The sequence below is a fragment of the Pristiophorus japonicus genome, chromosome 1, assembly GCF_044704955.1.
Source record: "Pristiophorus japonicus isolate sPriJap1 chromosome 1, sPriJap1.hap1, whole genome shotgun sequence".
Classification (NCBI taxonomy): domain Eukaryota; kingdom Metazoa; phylum Chordata; class Chondrichthyes; family Pristiophoridae; genus Pristiophorus; species Pristiophorus japonicus.
The window spans coordinates 370,846,358-370,865,515 of NC_091977.1; the positions used below are offsets into that span (position 1 = coordinate 370,846,358).

The following is a 19,158-nucleotide window of genomic DNA, read 5'->3' on the forward strand; positions in this document are numbered from 1 at the left end:
CTTTGCGTTGAGATCTGCAGCCATCTCCAGGCCCTTCTCCATGTTGGGCAGCCATAGCTGCTGCCTCCCTTGCCCGCTGCCTCTGAATCCATAACTCACGGTACCGCCTTCTCCTGCGTGTCTCCCTGCCTCTCACAATGTGGACAAGGCTAACATAGAGCTCATTGCGTCTTTAGGCTCAACCTTCACTAGAAAGCCTCTGTTGAGTACAGAAATAGGCCCCCAGGCCACTCGTAATCACGGCGAGTAGAAAACTTTTCAGAAGTCGCCAAAATTTCCCGCAAGTCCGCAACAGTTTCCACCAAAACTCCTTTCTCCTCTGCTGGCGGTCTCGAGCAGCTCAGCAAAGTGCTCCGACACAAAAAGCTGTCGGGGGCACTGTCAGGAAGCAGATCGGCTTTTTTATGCTAAATATGGGTTGAGGGGCGGAGCAGCAGTAGTACGCACTGTGATTGCATCGTCACAGCCGCAACCACTGTACCGCAGCGGAAGTGAGGTGATCGGGGCAGAAGTCGGCACCGCTGGAAAAAAAGCTTAGCTAAATTTCGCTGGCAGTGGCCATTGGACCGGAAGTCAGTGGCTGCTCGACTCCACTGTATGACCACCGTATCCGGTGGCAACAGGCCTTTTTGGGGACCTGAATTTTGGCCCCAGTGGATTTTAAGCATTAGTACATTGTGGCTATAATCTCTTTATGCTCGAGTTTCAACAATCTTTTATGTTGGTTGAAAAGTCCATTCACCCGAAGCAGTTCTCGCCCACAAAACAAACCATGCCCCCAGAATGAAATGCCGAGTTTCCACCAATTGCGCCCCAATGGTTACATTGATTTATCGTTAAAGATCTGCCTCTACAATTGAAGCCTGACTCTTTCTCATACTGATCCCCCAATTACCTTAAATTACTTAAAATTCAGTTTAAATTAGTTCAAATGCAGTTAATTGATCTGCCTTTAGTACATAAGAACAATGACCAGCAATCAATTAAAACAATTGATTGGCTGACCACTGAAACCACACTATTATCTTATTTTGAGTTCAAATGAATTGAAGAGCCTACTCGTGTATATATTTTAATTGTCAGTAATTTTTTTCCTGAGGCAATATATCTTTGTTCACACATCTGTCTAGACTCACCTCTCTGCAGCTAAAATATTGGGCAACTGTTCCATTCCTATAGGCCCATAAACAACCCTTTAACCAGCCACTAAGAGGCATAAGTTACTGCTCAGACTAAACTGCACCCGAACATTTTCCCTACTGCTCCAGCCCAGGACATGCTGTAACCTCCATTTAATGGGCTCAATTTTAGCCAGGAATTGCTCCGCTTTTTTTGGAGCAACTTGATCTTTTTGGAATATCTTAAAAATCCCCATTTTGCACATTCAATTTGCACCTGCGTAAGTGAACTAGTTAGGATTTTTTAGTTTAGTTTTTTTTCTCAAAAGGGGGCGTTAACAACCACCTACACAAGTTTTGGCCATTTAGGCCACTTTGGCCAGCTAATAGTTACTCCAAATCTACTTAGGCCAGCATATGTGGCCACTTCAAAAAACCCTTGCAGAGAGTTAAGAAATCAGTGCAGGTAGGTACATCAGAGGCCATTCGGCCTGGGTTGGGGCGGGAAGGGAAGCAGAGAGGACTTTGCACCAAGATTTAAAAAGCACTAAGCAAAGTACAAAAAGTAATAAGCATTCAAAAAGAAATAAAAAATAGAACTAAATCCTACCATCATCTGAAAACTCGGCCCGGGAAGGCACACACAGGCTGCAGGAAGCAAACTCACCGGACGGGCTGCAACAGGCTGCAGCAAAGGCAAAACACAAGCAGCTACTTCAACAGCGGGCCGGCTAGTGCGGGAAGCCACTCGGCCTGGGATAGGTGTGGGACGACCGGGAGACTACTCAGCCAGGGATAGGGGCGGGAACTGTCGATATCGGAGCAACACAGGCTACAGGATGCAAACTCACTGGACAGGCTGCAGCAAGGGCAAAATACAAGCAACTACTTAAACAGTGGGCCAGCCGGTGCGGGAGGCCACTCGGCCTGGGATAGGTACAGGACGACCGGGAGACCACTCGGCCAGGGATGGGGCGGGACGACCGGGAGACCATTCGGCCGGCGGGACGACCGGGAAACCATTCAGCCAGGGATGGGGCAGGACGACCAGGAGACCACTTGGCCAGGGATGGGGCGGGACGACCGGGAGTCCACTTGGCCAGGGATAGGGGCGGGACGACCGGGAGACCACTTGGCCAGGGATGGGGCGGGACAACCGGGAGACCACTTGGCCAGGGATGGGGCGGGACGACCGGGAGACCACTTGGCCAGGGATGGGGCGGGACAACCGGGAGACCACTTGGCCAGGGATGGGGCGGGACGACCGGGAGACCACTTGGCCAGGGATGGGGCGGGACGACCGGGAGACCACTTGGCCAGGGATGGGGCGGGACGACCGGGAGTCCACTTGGCCAGGGATAGGGGCGGGACGACCGGGAGACCACTTGGCCAGGGATGGGGCGGGACAACCGGGAGACCACTTGGCCAGGGATGGGGCGGGACGACCGGGAGACCACTCGGCCAGGGATAGGGGCGGGACGACTGGGAGACCACTCGGCCAGGGATGGGGCGGGATGACCGGGAGACCATTCGGTCAGGGATGGGGCGGGACGACCGGGAGACCACTCGGCCAGGGATAGGGGGCGGGATGACCGGGAGACCATTCGGCCAGGGATAGGGGTGGGACGACCGGGAGACCACTCAGCCAGGGATGGGGCGGGACGACCGGGAGACCACTCAGCCAGGGATGGGGCGGGACGACCGGGAGACCACTCGGCCAGGGATGGGGTGAGACGATCAGGAGACCACTCAGCCAGGGATGGGGCGGGACGACCAAGAAACCAATCAGCCAGGGATAGGGGCGGGACGATCGGGAGACCACTCAGCCAGGGATAGGGCGGGACGACCGAGAGACCAATCAGCCAGGGATAGGGGCGGGACGACCGGGGGACCATTCGGCCAGGGATAGGGGCGGGACGACCGGGAGACCATTTGGCTAGGAATGGGGCGGGACGACCGGGAGACCATTCGGCCAGGAATAAGAGCAGGAACTGCTGACATCAGAGCACGCACAAGCTACAGGAAGCAAACTCACTGGACAGCAAAACACAAGCAGTTATGATTCATTTTAAAATTGGCCTATTGCCAAATTTCGGCGCTACTGCACATGCGCGGACATCGCGACCCGACTCCAATGTGCATTTGCAGATGTCCCGGCACTGTTTTCAGCGCAGGACGCTGGCACCACCCCCGACTTGACTGACTAGGAGAGACTGGACAGCGGCCAAAGTGGGGAGCGATTTTCTTCGGCGCACTTATTAACGGAGAAAAGCGGCGTATCTCCTGTAAGTGTGCCGAAAAAAGGAGTGGGCCAAAATTGAGGCCAATATTTCCTTTGTTAATGCAACTCAGATTGAGAATTGAGCAGAGGGGAGATCAAACCTGCATTTCCCAATTTGTAATACTGGAAGTTTAGTATTCAAACACTCAGGACATTGAGCTACCCCAAGTAACCACACTGTAAATTCAGATGTCAACCTTGATGTTGGAACTAAGAAATCTGCTGTTTAAAAGCTAATATTCAATTTTTGCAGTTATCTATAGTTATATAATAATTGGCGTTACTTGTATTTCTGACTATTGCGTATCTGTGCAATAGTAAATCCATTTTCAGAATAGACTGGTTGGAAAGGTGAAACTTTGGGCCCAAGTTTCGGGCCGCGCCTAGAACAGCGCAGCCCCGACCTAGACGCCCGTTTTTCACGCCACAAAGTGCACCTAAAAAAAACTTCCAGATTCTCCGGCTCCCTGCAGGTCGTTTGCAGCACAGCGCGCACAGTACGAGCTGAAGGGGGCGGAGCTAGGTCCCTGCGCTGAAAACAGTGCCGGGACCTCTGCACATGCGCGCTACAGTGGGCGCGCATGTGCAGTAGCTCCAGGCACCCAAAACTGTGTGGGAGGGGCCCGAAGCACGCAGCCCCTAGCCCTGGCCGAATGGCCTCACTGGGGCTGCGTGCATAAGGCTCTTCCCACGCCCAGCTCCTGCTTCCTCCGGACCGGACCTGACCCGACTTGACTCTCGCTCCCACCCTCCTCCCCCCCCACTGACCTGACCTCCCTTCTCACCCCCCTCCCCTCCCTCCCTTCTCACCCCCTCCCCTCCCTCCCTTCTCACCCCCCTCCCCTCCCTCCCTTCTCACCCCCCTCCCCTCCCTCCCTTCTCACCCCCCTCCCCTCCCTCCCTTCTCACCCCCCTCCCCTCCCTCCTCACCACCCCCTCCCTCCCTTCTCACCCCCCTTCCCTCCCTTCTCACCCCCCTTCCCTCCCTTCTCACCCCCCCTTCCCTCCCTTCTCACCCCCCCTCCCTTCTCACCCCCCCTCCCTTCCCTCCTCACCCCCCCTCCCCTCCCCTCCCTCCCTACCACCTCCCTCCCTTCTCACCCCCCTCCCCTCCCTCCCATCTCACCTCCCCTCCCCTCCCTCCCATCTCACCCCCCTCCCCTCCCTCCCTTCTCACCCCCCTCCCCTCCCCTCCTTCCCTTCTCACCCTCCCTCCCCAGCCCCTCCCCACCCCCCTCCCCTCCCTCCCCACCCCCTCCCCTCCCTCTTCACCCCCCTCCCCCCTCACCCCCCCTACCCCACCCCCTCTCCTCACCCTCCCTTCTCACCCCCCTCCTCTCCCTCCCTTGTCACCCCCTCCCCCCCACCCCCTCTCCCCACTACACCCCCTCTCCTCCACTCCACCACCCCTCCACCCCTCCACCCCTCACTGTCAGAAACACAGACACTAACAGACAGAGAGTGAGAGAGACACACACAGGCAGACAGAGAGATAGAGACACTAACAGAGACACACGGGGGCGGGGGCCGTCCCAGCACACTGTTGGAGGACTCCCGGTGCTGCAGTCAGTAAGTAGAAAATGTTTTATTTATTGATTTTTTTAAAATTTATTTTTTATTAATTTTCTTGATTGATTTATTGGTTGATTTATTGATGTATTTATAATTTATTATTGATGATGACCCTTTTTGTAAAATTCAAGTGTTTAATGTTTGTAAACTTCCCTTTAAACCCCCCCCCCCCCATTCCCTACGCCTGATTTGTAACCTACGCCTGATTTTCTAAAGTGTAGACAAGGTTTTTTCAAACGTACAAAAATCTTCACTTACTAAGTTAGTTTGGAGTAAGTTTTCACTGCCGAAACTTTGAAAACAGGCGTAAGTGACCGGACACGCCCCCTTTTGAAAAAAAATTCTGTTCCAAAGTGAAACTGTTCTAACTGACTAGAACTGAAGCAAACTAAATGCCGAGAATTTGAATTTCTAAGATACTCCGTTCTACACCAGTTGCTCCAAAAAATCAGGAGCAACTGAGGCCGAAACTTGGGCCCTTTATGTGGTCTTTCCAATGTTAGGATGTTAATGGTGGGTAACACTGACTGGTATATGTCTTCTGAAAAAACAATAAAAACAGCAGAAAAGCACAAGTGAGATTGTGCTAACTTTACTTAAGAAGCCCTGGATCATTTACAGACAAAAGCCCTCTGTGTTTCAGAGTTACCACAGATGATAACCACCAGTGGCTGATTCACAAAGGACATGGATATGGTCGCTCGTCTCAGACTGTTGTCGTTGATGCCGCTCACATGTCAGCTCAGTGGCGTGTATGTATCAACTATTTATGAAAGCCCTTAACCAAATTAACTTCAGGAATAAGATGGTAACATTGGCCTTTTTTTTATTGTGCAGGAGATGCCTGAAAGGCCAGTAGAGAGGAGAACATTGGGAGACTTTGTTCGAGCTGGTGGTGAAAATTATGGTCTATTTCGTAACAATTGCCACCATGCTGCAACCAGCATGATGAACATGATTGACTGATTCCGCTATCCTAGCGTGATGCTTTGATCTTTAAACCATGCTTTCGTGATCTGAGTTAAATAATGTTTGTTGGGTAGTCGGCCAAACCAAACTAATTTCTAGATTCTTAGTTGATCTAAAAACACACACTAGATGTATAGTTTTTGACCTTCTGACTCTTTAGTTTATGTTATAATTTCCATCTCACATACAAATTTCAGGGGATCCTCTGTAACAACCATTCTCAGAATTGTTCAGGATACACCTCTCTATAAAGGAATGCCGAATACATGATACAGTCTGATCATATTGCTCAAGTATATGTTTAGAGAAATTTCACTTTTTGAATGACAAAATTTATAGAAACTGGCTTAACAATAATGTAACGCATTAAAATGGTATAATTATTACAAACTACAAAGTGTACATTTTTGCTGCATATTTAACAAAGGCCTTCTTTTACCAGAGTAAGGGTTAAAATAAATCTTAAAATAATTTTTTTTTTTAAATGACTTAAACATTCACTTTAATTTAAAATAGTTTAGGTAAATTTTGTCCTGTTTAAAAATGTTTAAATTTATTTTTCAAAAAATTTAATTTTTATTTTAAATATTTTAAAAAGGGTATTTTCATTAATTTTGAACCTGTGATGATTTATTTTTTATTCAAGTGATGTGAAATTTTACTTATTAGGTGAGTTTTCTTATGCTTATGGGGATTCCATACATAAATGGAATCCTCATAAGCATCATAGGAATCCCTCTATTTGAGTGGTTGGCCTGGCCCACGTAATCCCAGGGATGCTTGTGAACTGCATACACCTGTAGGCCCAGGACCGCAAGCATCCGAAGCACCGGAGACACCAGGTAAGTTCATTGTTTCCTTTCCGTTTGGTGGCGTATGCGGGCGACAAGCCTCGACCACAATTTCCCGGCCATTAATTTTTTGAAGGTGTTATATTTTATCAAGCTCTCGCAACTTCTGCATCTGTTTCTACTTTTGCTTCTCAGAATAATCCAATTTTCAGCTTTATTAATGTTAACATTCTTCCATGTGAAATTCTTTTGTTTTCTGCGGTGATCAATGTTTTATCACTGGAATCCTGACTAGTCCAGTTACACATCTGATAATGCCAGTTTCACATTTCTATAGCTTAATGGCCATTAGTATATGTAACTCCCAGTGACATGATGCCAACTACAAGTGCAGTTCTGAGGCTACTGTATCTTCAATGTACAGAAGAGCTCACCTTGTGGAAACTTCTTCAAAAAACAAAGGGACATGTATTTATATACCACTTCATAACGCCCTCCCGATATCCCAAATCACTGTACAACCAATTAATTACTTTTGAAGTATTATTGTATAGGCAAGCACGACAGCCAATTTCTGCACTGCAAGGTCTCACAAATAACAAATGAGGTCAATGACCAGTTAATCTGTTTTTTGATAATAATGGTTGAGGGATAAATGTTTGCCAAGAACCAGTAGAACTCCCTGCTCTTCTTTGAACAGTGCCATGAGATCTTCTACATGAACCTGAACAGCGGACATAGTCTTGGTTTAACATCACATCCAAATTGTGGTGCCTCTGACAATGCAGCACACTCCCTCAGTATCAATCTAGGTTATGTCCCAAGTTGATCATTGGGCTTAAAATGCACAATCATCCATTTCAGAAGTGAGAAAGCTCTGGGTATAGAGTTATCAAACAAACCAGATCTCAAAGTGAAAGGGACTGTCTCTTAAATACCTGATTTCAAGCAGAGTCCCACACCTCCAAATATGCCCCATTAATCAAGAGTCTCTCTTAGGAGGGCACCCCTCACTGGTGGGAAAGTCTTTATAGATAATGGCTAACCCCAACTTTACATGAGCCTGAATGGTGCACTCCAGGCAGGAAATCTTTGGGAATTGCAGAATTAGACCCATGAATTAGACCTCAGTACCGAGATTTTAATAGGGGTGGATGAAACCTGTTTGGAGCAGAATCTCTGTCCATCCCAAACATGGTCGCTTATGTCAAAGGGGATGTGGTTAGAGGAAGTCAGATGGCTCATACACCCAGATGATTGAGATGCACTAACTGGTCTAATTGCAGAACTGGGACCCAGCTGGGAGATCAGGACAGGTTTTTTTTTCAAATTTCTTTCTTTTTTGCAGCCACTTTGTAAAGGAGACTCATTGGTACCACCAAACCAGTTTTCCTCTGCCACAATTTCCAGCCTCCGTCTGACCTCCCTCTCTATGGCAGGCAACTGAGATGTATTCATAGTGGTATGGATGGCAGTCAATATGTCCAGGTCAGCAGCCAAGGTTCCCAGAGGGTGCATCCTGGCACTTAAACTAGGATTACTGAACCGTTCATTTTCAGCCTTGAGGTCTCTTTATTACAGTGGCAAATTTGAAACATTGTTTGAGGAAATAATCAAACCACTTCGGATCTAATGGGGGACTGATTACAGAAAAAGGCATGGGCCCAAAAATTGCTGTCAAAATAACAGTGAGGCTAATGGTGCTCGCTGTTATTTATGTGCAAATACCACAGCAACCTCAAGTGACTGCAGACGTGCGATTGAATGCTGAAATCGAGAAGGTGCTATTGGAGAAGTACCGCTCTGCCATGAAGTTCACGAAAATAGCATCTTGCTGCCTGGCTCCCCATTCAAACACATTGGGCCCAAGTTTCCACATGATTTGCGCCTGATTTTTAGGAGCAACTGGTGGAGAACGGACTATCTTAGAAATCGCAATTCTCCACATTTTGTTTCTGCAGTTCTAGTCAGGTAGAACAGTTCTACTTTGGAACAGAATTTTTTCTTCAAAAGGGGGCGTGTCCGGCCACTGACGCCTGATTTCAAAGTTTCCACAGTGAAAACGTACTCCAAACTAACTTAGAATGGAGCAAGTGAAGATTTTTGTAGAACTGAAAAAACCTGTTCTACACATTAAAAAATCAGGCGCAGGTTACAAATTAGGCGTCCAGAACGAGGTGGGGGGGGGGGGGGGAAGGGAAGTCATTAAATTCTATAATAAATCCTTATTTATACTTATACAAATATTATACAAATAAATCCAACCTGAATAAACATTTATAAGCAAAGAAAAGATTAAATAAACCATCTTCCTACCTGTGTGAAAGTGCTTCAGGCAGGCCTTTCGGGACCGAAGGCTGAACGGGCCGGCCCGATACTTCGGGCAGGGCCCGTCCCCAGCACCAGATTTACAGGTAGGTGGCGTTGGGTTGGGTTGGGTTGGGTCGGGTCGGGGGGGAGGGAGGGAGAGAGAGAGAGAGGGAGGGAGAGAGAGAGAGAGGGAGGTGGGGGGGGGAGGTCAGATCGGATCCAGTCCGGGAGCGGGAGTCGGGTCGGGTCCAGTGGGGGGGGGTCGGGTCGGGGGGCGGGAGCGCTGGTCGGGTCGGGTCCAGTCAGGGGGGCGGGGAGCGGGAACAGGAGCGCGGGTCGGGTCGGGTCCAGGCGGGGAGCGGGAACAGGAGCGCGGGTCGGGTCGGGTCAGGTCTGGTCCAGTCGGGGGGGGGGGCGGAGCGGGAACAGGAGCGCGGGTTGGGTCGGGTCCAGTCGGGGGGGGCGGGGAGCGGGAACAGGAGCGCGGGTCAGGTCGGGTCCAGTCGGGGGGGGGGCCGCGGGAACAGGAGCTCAGGTCGGGTCGGGTCCAGTCGGGGGGGGGCGGAGTGGGAACAGGAGCTCGGGTCGGGTTGGGTCGGGTCCAGTTGGGGGGGGCGGAGCGGGAACAGGAGCTCGGGTCGGGTCGGGTCGGGTCTGGTCCAGTCGGGGGGGCGGGGAGCGGGAACAGGAGTGCGGGTCGGGTCGGGTCCAGTCGGGGAGGCGGGGAGCGGGAACAGGAGCTCGGGTCGGGTCGGGTCCAGTCGGGGAGGCGGGGAGCAGGAACAGGAGCTCGGGTCGGGTCCAGTCGGGGAGGCGGGGAGCGGGAACAGGAGCTCGGGTCGGGTCGGGTCCAGTCGGGGAGGCGGGGAGCGGGAACAGGAGCTCGGGTCGGGTCCAGTCGGGGAGGCGGGGAGCGGGAACTGGAGCTCAGGTCGGGTCGGGTCCAGTCGGGGAGGCGGGGAGCGGGAACAGAAGCTCGGGTCGGGTCGGGTCCAGTCGGGGAGGCGGGGAGCGGGAACAGGAGCTCGGGTCGGGTCCAGTCGGGGAGGCGGGGAGCGGGAACAGGAGTGTGGGTCGGGTCGGGTCCAGTCGGGGAGGCGGGGAGCGGGAACAGGAGCTCGGGTCGGGTCGGGTCCAGTCGGGGAGGCGGGGAGCAGGAACAGGAGCTCGGGTCGGGTCCAGTCGGGGAGGCGGGGAGCGGGAACAGGAGTTCGGGTCGGGTCGGGGAGGCGGGGAGCAGGAACAGGAGCTCGGGTCGGGTCCAGTCGGGGAGGCGGGGAGCGGGAACTGGAGCTCGGGTCGGGTCGGGTCCAGTCGGGGAGGCGGGGAGTGGGAACAGAAGCTCGGGTCGGGTCGGGTCCAGTCGGGGAGGCGGGGAGCGGGAACAGGAGCTCGGGTCGGGTCCAGTCGGGGAGGCGGGGAGCGGGAACAGGAGCTCGGGTCGGGTCCAGTCAGGGAGGCGGGGAGCGGGAACAGGAGCGCGGGTCGGGTCCAGTCGGGGAGGCGGGGAGCGGGAACAGGAGCTCGGGTCGGGTCCAGTCGGGGAGGCGGGGAGCGGGAACAGGAGCTCGGGTCGGGTCCAGTCAGGGAGGCGGGGAGCGGGAACAGGAGCGCGGGTCGGGTCCAGTCGGGGAGCGGGAACAGGAGCTCGGGTCGGGTCGGGTCCAGTCGGGGAGGTGGGGAGCGGGAACAGGAGCTCGGCTCGGGTCGGGAGGGCGGGGAGTGGGAACAGGAGCGCGGGTCGGGTCGGGTCCAGTTGGGGGGGCGGGGAGCAGGAACAGGAGCTCGGGTCGGGTCGGGTCCAGTCGGGGAGGCGGGGAGCGGGAACAGGAGCGCGGGTCGGGTCGGGTCCAGTCGGGGGGGGGAGCGGGTGTCGGGTCTGGTCCGGAGGCAGGCGGGGGGGAGCGGGTGTCGGGTCTGGTCCGGAGGCGGGGGCGGGGAGCGGGTGTCGGGTCTGGTCCGGAGGCGGGGGCGGGGAGCGGGTGTCGGGTCTGGTCCGGAGGCAGGGTGGGGCGGGGAGCGGGTGTCGGGTCTGGTCCGGAGGCACGCGCGGCGGGGGGGGGGGGGGGGGGAGCAGGTGTCGGGTCTGGTCCGGAGGCACGCGCGGGGGGGGGGGGGGGGGGGGGGGGAGCAGGTGTCGGGTCTGGTCCGGAGGCACGCGCGGGGGGGTGGCGGGGAGCAGGTGTCGGGTCTGGTCCGGAGGCACGCGCGGGGGGGTGGCGGGGAGCAGGTGTCGGGTCTGGTCCGGGGGCAGGGGGGGGAGCGGGTGTCGGGTCTGGTCCGGGGGCGGGGGGGAGCGGGTGTCGGGTCTGGTCAGGGTGGGGGAGCAGGAGCTGGCCGTGGGAGGAGCCTTATACACGCAGCCCCGGTGAGGCCATTCGGCCAGGGCTAGGGGCTGCGTGCTTCGGGCCCCTCCCACACAGTTCGGCGCCTGGAGCTACTGCACTTGCGTGCCCACTGTAGCGCGCATGTGCAGAGGTCCCGGCACTGTTTTCAGCGCAGGGACCTGGCTCCGCCCCCCTACAGCTCCTGCTGCGCCGCGCCGAGGGCCAGAGGACCTGCAGGGAGGTGGAGAATACGGAGGTTTTTTTTAGGCGCACTTTGTGGCCCGAAAAACGGGCGTCCAGGTCGGGACTGCGCCGTTCTAGGCGCGTGTGGAAACTTGGGCCCATTGAGTGGCATTATGTTCCTGTACAAAAGCAAAATGCTGCGAATGCTGAAAATATGAAATAAAAACATAAAATGCTGGACATATTCAGCAGGTGTGGAGAGAGAAACAAAGTTAACATTTCAGGTAGATGACCTTTTTGTCAGACCTGGAAAATGTTACAGATGTAAGTTCAGAGGCAAGGAAAGGGAGGGTGGAAGGAAAGAACAAAAGGGAAGGTCTGTGATAGGGTGGAAAGCAGGAAAGATTATTGACAAAAAGTTAAGTTCCTGTACTTGCACAGTAGATTTAAGTAAATTCGCCACAAAGTTATACCAAATCATTTTGAGTCTAAGTAGCCTTTTAACAATGTGATAAGTGTTAATTATTGCCAGTCAACCTATCTGGCACTGAAAATTAACTACAGGGTATTACACTTGTGGAGTTTCAGGTTTTAATTGTTAATTGAGATTTTTTTTTTAATTCAGATGGTTTTGATATCCAGTGCCCTCAGATGGCTTTGATGAATCACCATGCTCTCAGATGACACATGGGGCCCAAGTTTCCACATGATTTGCGCCTGATTTTTAGGAGCAACTGGTGGAGAACGGACTATCTTAGAAATCGCAATTCTCCACATTTTTTTTCTGCAGTTCTAGTCAGGTAGAACAGTTCTACTTTGGAACAGAATTTTTTCTTCAAAAGGGGGCGTGTCTGGCCACTGACGCCTGATTTTAAAGTTTCCACAGTGAAAACGTACTCCAAACTAACTTAGAATGGAGCAAGTGAAGATTTTTGTAGAACTGAAAAAACCTGTTCTACACATTAAAAAATCAGGCGCAGGTTACAAATTAGGCGTCCAGAACGAGGTGGGGGGGTGGGGGGAAGGGAAGTCATTAAATTCTACAATAAATCCTTAGTTATACTTATACAAATATTATACAAATAAATCCAACCTGAATAAACATTTATAAGCAAAGAAAAGATTAAATAAACCATGTTCCTACCTGTGTGAAAGTGCTTCAGGTAGGCCTTTAGGAAGCGGTTTGCCATCGGGACCGAAGGCTGAACGGGCCGGGCCCGAGATTTCGGGCAGGGCCCGTCCCCAGCACCAGAGGTAGGTGGCGTTGGGTCAGGTCGGGGAGAGAGGTTCGGTTCGGGTCGGCGGGGGAGGGGGAGGGAGGGGGAGGGAGGGAGGGAGGGAGAGAGAGAGAGGGAGGGAGGGAGAGAGGGAGGGGGAGGGAGGGAGGGAGGGAGGGAGGGAGGTCAGGTCGGGGAGGGAGGTCAGGTCAGGGAGAGGGAGGTCAGGTCGGGGAGAGGGAGGTCAGGTCGGGGAGGGGGAGGTCAGGTCGGATCCAGTCAGGTCGGGGAGGGGGAGGTCAGGTCGGATCCAGTCCGGGGGCGAGAGTAGAGTAGAGTCGGGTCGAGTCGGGTGGGAGCGGGAGCGGCAGACGCAGACGAGTCGGGTCCGGTGCAGTCCGGGGGGGGGTGGGGGGCGGAAGCAGGAGCGGCAGCGACAGGCGGGTCGAGTCGGGTCCGGTCGGGGGGCGGGGGGGAAGCAGGAGCGGCAGGGAAGCAGGAGCGGCAGCGACAGGCGGGTCGAGTCGGGTCCGGTCGGGGGGCGGGGGGGAAGCAGGAGCGGCAGCTCGTCTTCTCTGAGGAGCGGTTCCTTCAGCTGCTCAGGGTGGGGACGCACTGGAGGATGGGCAGGGTGCTTGATCTCGGAGCTGGAGACGTAGAGGTTACTAAAACCATCAGCCCCTATTTTGACGAGGTCTATGTGACTGAAATGTCTCCCACCATGAAGTGGCAACTTAAAAAGAAACAGTACAAAGTTCTAGGTCGGGTCGGGTCGGGTCCGGTCGGTGGGGTGGGGGGGGGGAAGCAGGAGCGGGAGTCGGCAGGAAGCAGGAGCTGGCCGTGGGAGGAGCCTTATTCACACAGCCCCAGTGAGGCCATTTGGTCAGGGCTAGGGGCTGCGTGCTTCGGACCCCTCCCACACAGTTTCGGGCGCCTGGAGCTACTGCACTTGCGTGCCCACTGTAGCGCGCATATGCAGAGCTCCCAGCACTGTTTTCGGCGCAGGGACCTGGCTCCGCCCCCTACAGCTCCTGCTGCGCCGCGCCGAGGGCCAGAGGACCTGCAGGGAGGTGGAGAATACGAAGGGTTTTTTTAGGCGCGCTTTGTGGCCCGAAAAACGGGCGCCCAACTCGGAGGGGCGCCCGTTTTTTATCGTGTGGAAACTTGGGCCCATGGAATCAAATAATTTAAATTATATTAAACTGCAAGAGCAAAACTCAGTTTATGTGTTTTATCTGAGTCTCAAATTCAATGACAGGAAACTTTTAAAATATAATGTCCCAGTGAATTTTGTGCTATTCATTATGTTAATGCTGGAAAATTAAGTCTTTCACTACTAGTAGCTTCAGGCATTTCCACATAGAGAATTGCAGAAGGCAGAGGCAAAGTAGAAACCCCTCTACTATGCCCCATTCTCATAACAGCAGCTCATCCACAATGCTCTTTCAAGTAAGAATGTAAATTTTTTCCGCATTATGAGTAGTTGTCTCCTGTGGACACATTTACTAGAAACTGTGTTAAGAATACTCAAAGAAATTTCACTTTTGCCACTAACAGTCAGAAATAAGAGACTTTCTTCCAAATCATGTAAATTGGATTTGAACCGGTCATAAATGTGCAAGGCTGTGCTGCTTATGAAGCCAGATTACAAAGGACAGTATATTAACCTGCTTCATCAGCCACTCCCCAGACTGTAGTTTTTAGAGGACTGATTTTCCTGTCAAGTTACATAAATTGGTATAATCTGAGCCAGCATGGTTCCCAGCAGTCAAGACAGTTAAAATCCCCCCTCACCCCACCCCAAATCAAAAGTGTAATAGAAATTAAAAAAAACATAAAATGCTGGAAATACTCAGCGGGTCAGGCAGCATCTGTGGAGAGAGAAATAGAGTTAAGGTTTCAGGTCGATAACTTTTCGTCATTTTCTGTTTTTATTTCAGATTTCCAGCACCCGCAGCATATCGCTTTTGTTGAAGTAATATGTGGGTTCCGCTGATACTTATGAAAATCGCCAAACTCAGAATAATCCACAATCTATACTTCACATTCCTCACAAAAGCAGAACCAGCTTGTTCTTTTTTGATTATTCAGTAGCATTAAGAGCATCCAATTTATGTACTATATGAACCCAAAGGACCATCTTAGCAATCATTTGTATCAGTAAGATTTCTCAACTTTTTGGGCTCACTAGGATCCCCTGTTTTGAGGCTTGAAACTACGTGTGCTCTGAAACACTGAGCATGTTTGCCCCAAACAGAATCTTATACACCAGCCTCAGAAGGGCAGCTCCAAGGCAAGTCAGTTGTTCCTAACATACTTCGCCAAGACCATTTACTGCCTTTTTACTAATTGCGGTCAATATGGTCCTGATAAAGCAAATGAATGACCAGTAAATATTCTTTTTTTGGTGGTATTGCATGAATGATGAATCTGGCCAAGTCACTGGAAGAACTCACTGCTCTTTTTCAAACAAAGGTAATGACCCAAATGAAAGGCTATTAGTTATGCTGTGGGAATTCAGGCTAAGTCTAGATAATTGTTAAAAAACTGGGCCAAGGCAGAAAATAATGGATGATCGTTCAAGGAGTTATGTCAGGACGGAAGGAAGTACTGATTGGGTACCACAGGACTCACTGTTGGGACCACTAAAGTTTCTATTTTACATTAATGACTCGAATACAGAAACTCAATGCAAATTTGCAGATGATGCCAAACTAGGAGGGGCAGTGGAATTGGGAGAGGCAACTCAGTAGTTACAGGACGAGCTGGACAAAATACGTAAATGGGAAGAAATTTGAGATGAAATTTAATGCAGACAAATGTAAAGTACTGCATATTGGAAGGAATACCAGGAACGCGTATACTCCATAAATGGTGTTGAAATAGCTAAGGATGTGTGAGTGGCCCAGGTGTCTTAATAGAATTGATATTCAACTTGCCCAAACAAAGCAGAGAATAGCCAATAGAACATTGAAATACATAGCTAAAACAGTAGAATACAAGTGAGCAAACTATATGGTGCTTCAGTCAAACTGCACCCAGACTATTGTGTCCAGCTCCAGTTACCAAGAAAACAGGGGTGACGTTCAAGCACTGGAGGCAGAGAAAACCCACATGGCTGATCTCTAGAGTCATCGATCTAAGGTATGAGAAAAATATGGAGAAACTTGGGCTTATAGGAACATAAGAACATAAGAAATAGGAACAGGAATAGGCCATACGGCCCCTCGAGCCTGCTTCGCCATTTAATACGATCACAGCAGATCCGGTCGTAGACTCAGGGCCACTTCCCTGCCCGCTCTCCATAACCCCTTAATCCCTTATCGGTTAAGAAACTGTCTATCTCTGTCTATTAAATTTATTCAATGTCCCGGCTTCCACAGCTCTCTGAGGTAGCAAATTCCACAGATTTACAACCCTCTGAGAGAAGAAATTCCTCCTAATCTCATAGAAACATAGAAAATAGGTGCAGGAGTAGGCCATTCGGCCCTTCGAGCCTGCACCGCCATTCAATAAGATCATGGCTGAACATGCAACTTCAGTACCCCATTCCTGCTTTCTCGCCATACCCCTTGATCCCCCCAGTAGTAAGGACTACATCTAACTCCTTTTTGAATATATTTAGTGAATTGGCATCAACAACTTCCTGTGGTCGAGAATTCCACAGGTTCACCATTCTCTGGGTGAAGAAGTTTCTCCTCATCTCGGTCCTAAATGGCTTACCCCTTATCCTTAGACTGTGACCCCTGGTTCTGGACTTCCCCAACATTGGGAACATTCTTCCTGCATCTAACCTGTCTAAACCCGTCAGAATTTTAAACGCTTCTATGAGATCCCCTCTCATTCTTCTGAACTCCAGTGAATACAAGCCCAGTTGATCCAGTCTTTCTTGATATGTCAGTCCCGCCATCCCGGGAATCAGTCTGGTGAACCTTCGCTGCACTCCCTCAATAACAAGAATGTCCTTCCTCAAGTTAGGAGACCAAAACTGTACACAATGCTCTAGGTGTGGCCTCACCAAGGCCCTGTACAATTGTAATAACACCTCCCTGCCCCGTACTCAAATCCCCTCGCTATGAAGGCCAACATGCCATTTGCTTTCTTAACCGCCTGCTGTACCTGCATGCCAACCTTCAATGACTGATGTACCATGACACCCAGGTCTTATTGCACCTCCCCTTTTCCTAATCTGTCACCATTCAGATAATAGTCTGTCTCTCTGTTTTTACCACCAAAGTGGATAACCTCACATTTATCCACATTATACTTCATCTGCCATGCATTTGCCCACTCACCTAACCTATCCAAGTCACTCTGCAGCCTCATAGCATCCTCCTCGCAGCTCACACTGCCACCCAACTTAGTGTCATCCGCAAATTTGGAGATACTACATTTAATCCCCTCGTCTAAATCATTAATGTACAATGTAAAGAGCTGGGGCCCCAGCACAGAACCTTGCGGTACCCCACTAGTCACTGCCTGCCATTCTGAAAAGTACCCATTTACTCCTACTCTTTGCTTCCTGTCTGCCAACCAGTTCTCAATCCACATCAGCACACTACCCCTATCTCAGTTTTAAATGGGCGGCCCCTTATTCTAAGATTATGCCCCCTAGTTCTAGTCTCCCCTATCAGTGAAAACATCCTCTCTGCATCCACCTTGTCAAGCTCCCTCATAATCTTAAGTTTTGATAAGATCACCTCTCATTCTTCTGAATTCCAATGAGTAGAGGCACAACCTCCTCAATTTTTCCTCATAAGTCAACCCCCTCATCTCCGGAATCAACCTAGTTAACCTTATCTGAACTGCCTCCAAAGCAATTATGTCCTTTCGTAAATATGAAAACTAAAACTATACGCAGTTTTCCAGGTGTGGCCTCACCAATACCCTGTAAAACTGTAGCAATACTTCCCTACTTTTATACTCCATCCCCTTTGCAATAAAGGCCAAGATTCCATTGGCCTTCCTGATCACTTGCTGTACCTGCATACGAACCTTTTGTGTTTCATGCACAAGTACCTCCAGGTCCCGCTGTACTGCAGCACTTTGCAATTTTTCTCTATTTAAATAATAACTTGCTCTTTGATTTTTTTCTGCCAAAGTGCATGATCTCACACTTTCCAACATTATACTCCATCTGCCAAATTTTTGCCCACTCACTTAGCCTGTCTATGTCCTTTTGCAGATTTTTGTGTCCTCCTCACACATTGCTTTTCCTCCCATCTTTGTATTGTCAGCAAACTTCGCTACGTTACACTTGGTCCTTTCTTCCAAGTCGTTAATATAGATTATAAATAGTTGGGGACCCAGCACTGATCCCTGCGGCACCCCACTAGTTACCGATTGCCAACCCAACAATGAACCATTTATCCCAACTCTCTGTTTTCTGTTAGTTAGCCAATCCTCTATCCATACTAATATATTACCCCCAACCCCGTGAACTTTTATCTTGTGCAGTAACCTTTTATTTGGCACTTTGTCAATTGTCTTCTGGAAGTCCAAATACACCACATCCACTGGTTCCCCTTTATCCACCCTGTTCGTTACATCATCAAAGAATTCCAGCAAATTTGTCAAACATGACTTCCCCTTCATAAATCCATGCTGACTCTGCCTGACCGAATTATGCTTTTCCAAATGTCCTGCTACTGCTTCTTTAATAATGCACTCCAACATTTTCCACAGATGTTAGGCTAACTGGTCTATAGTTTCCTGCTTTTTGACTGCTTCCTTTTTTAAATAGGGGCATTATATTTGCAGTTTTCCAATCTGCCCGGACCTTCCCAGAATCCAGGGAATTTTGGTAAATTACAACCAATGCATCCACTATTCCTGCCTCTACTTCTCTTAAGACCCGAGGATGCAAGCCATCAGGTCCAGGGGATTTATCCACCTTTAGTCCCATTATCTTACTCAGTACCACCTCCTTAGTGATTGTGATTGTGCTAAGTTCCTCCCCCCCCATAGTCCCTTGACTATCCACTGTTGGGATATTGTTTGTGTCCTCTACCCTAAAGACTGATATAAAATATTTGATCAGAGTTTCTGCCATTTCCATTTTCCCCATTACTAATTCCTTGGTCTCGTCCTTTAAGGGACCCACATTTACTTTAGCCATTCTTTTCCTATTTATATACCTATAGAAACTCTTGCTATCTGTTTTTATATTTCATGCTAGTTTACTTTCATAGTCTATCTTGATGCAGGAATGTGATTATGGTAAGGATAACCAGATTATGTCAGGAAGGGACAGAGCATTCAAACAAAAGAGCGCACTAGCAAATAGGGTCCAGCTACTTGTGGGTAAATCAGTGTTGGAACAGTGGGAGGCATTCAAGGAGGAGATCCAGAAGGCTTAGGCCAAACATGTGCCCTTAAAGAAAAAGGTTG

The 19,158-nt window shown here is 50.6% G+C and overlaps 1 protein-coding gene across 1 annotated transcript; it reads left to right on the forward strand.

The window, feature by feature from the left end:
* The first annotated feature begins 413 nt into the window (after positions 1-413).
* LOC139265698 (uncharacterized) lies at positions 414-6,281 on the forward strand. The gene is made up of 4 exons (XM_070882993.1): positions 414-417; positions 4,881-4,968; positions 5,615-5,723; positions 5,809-6,281. The coding sequence occupies exons 1-4, from the start codon at positions 414-416 to the stop codon at positions 5,935-5,937; spliced, it is 330 nt and encodes a 109-aa protein (XP_070739094.1). The 3' UTR covers positions 5,938-6,281.
* Positions 6,282-19,158: the final 12,877 nt, after the last annotated feature.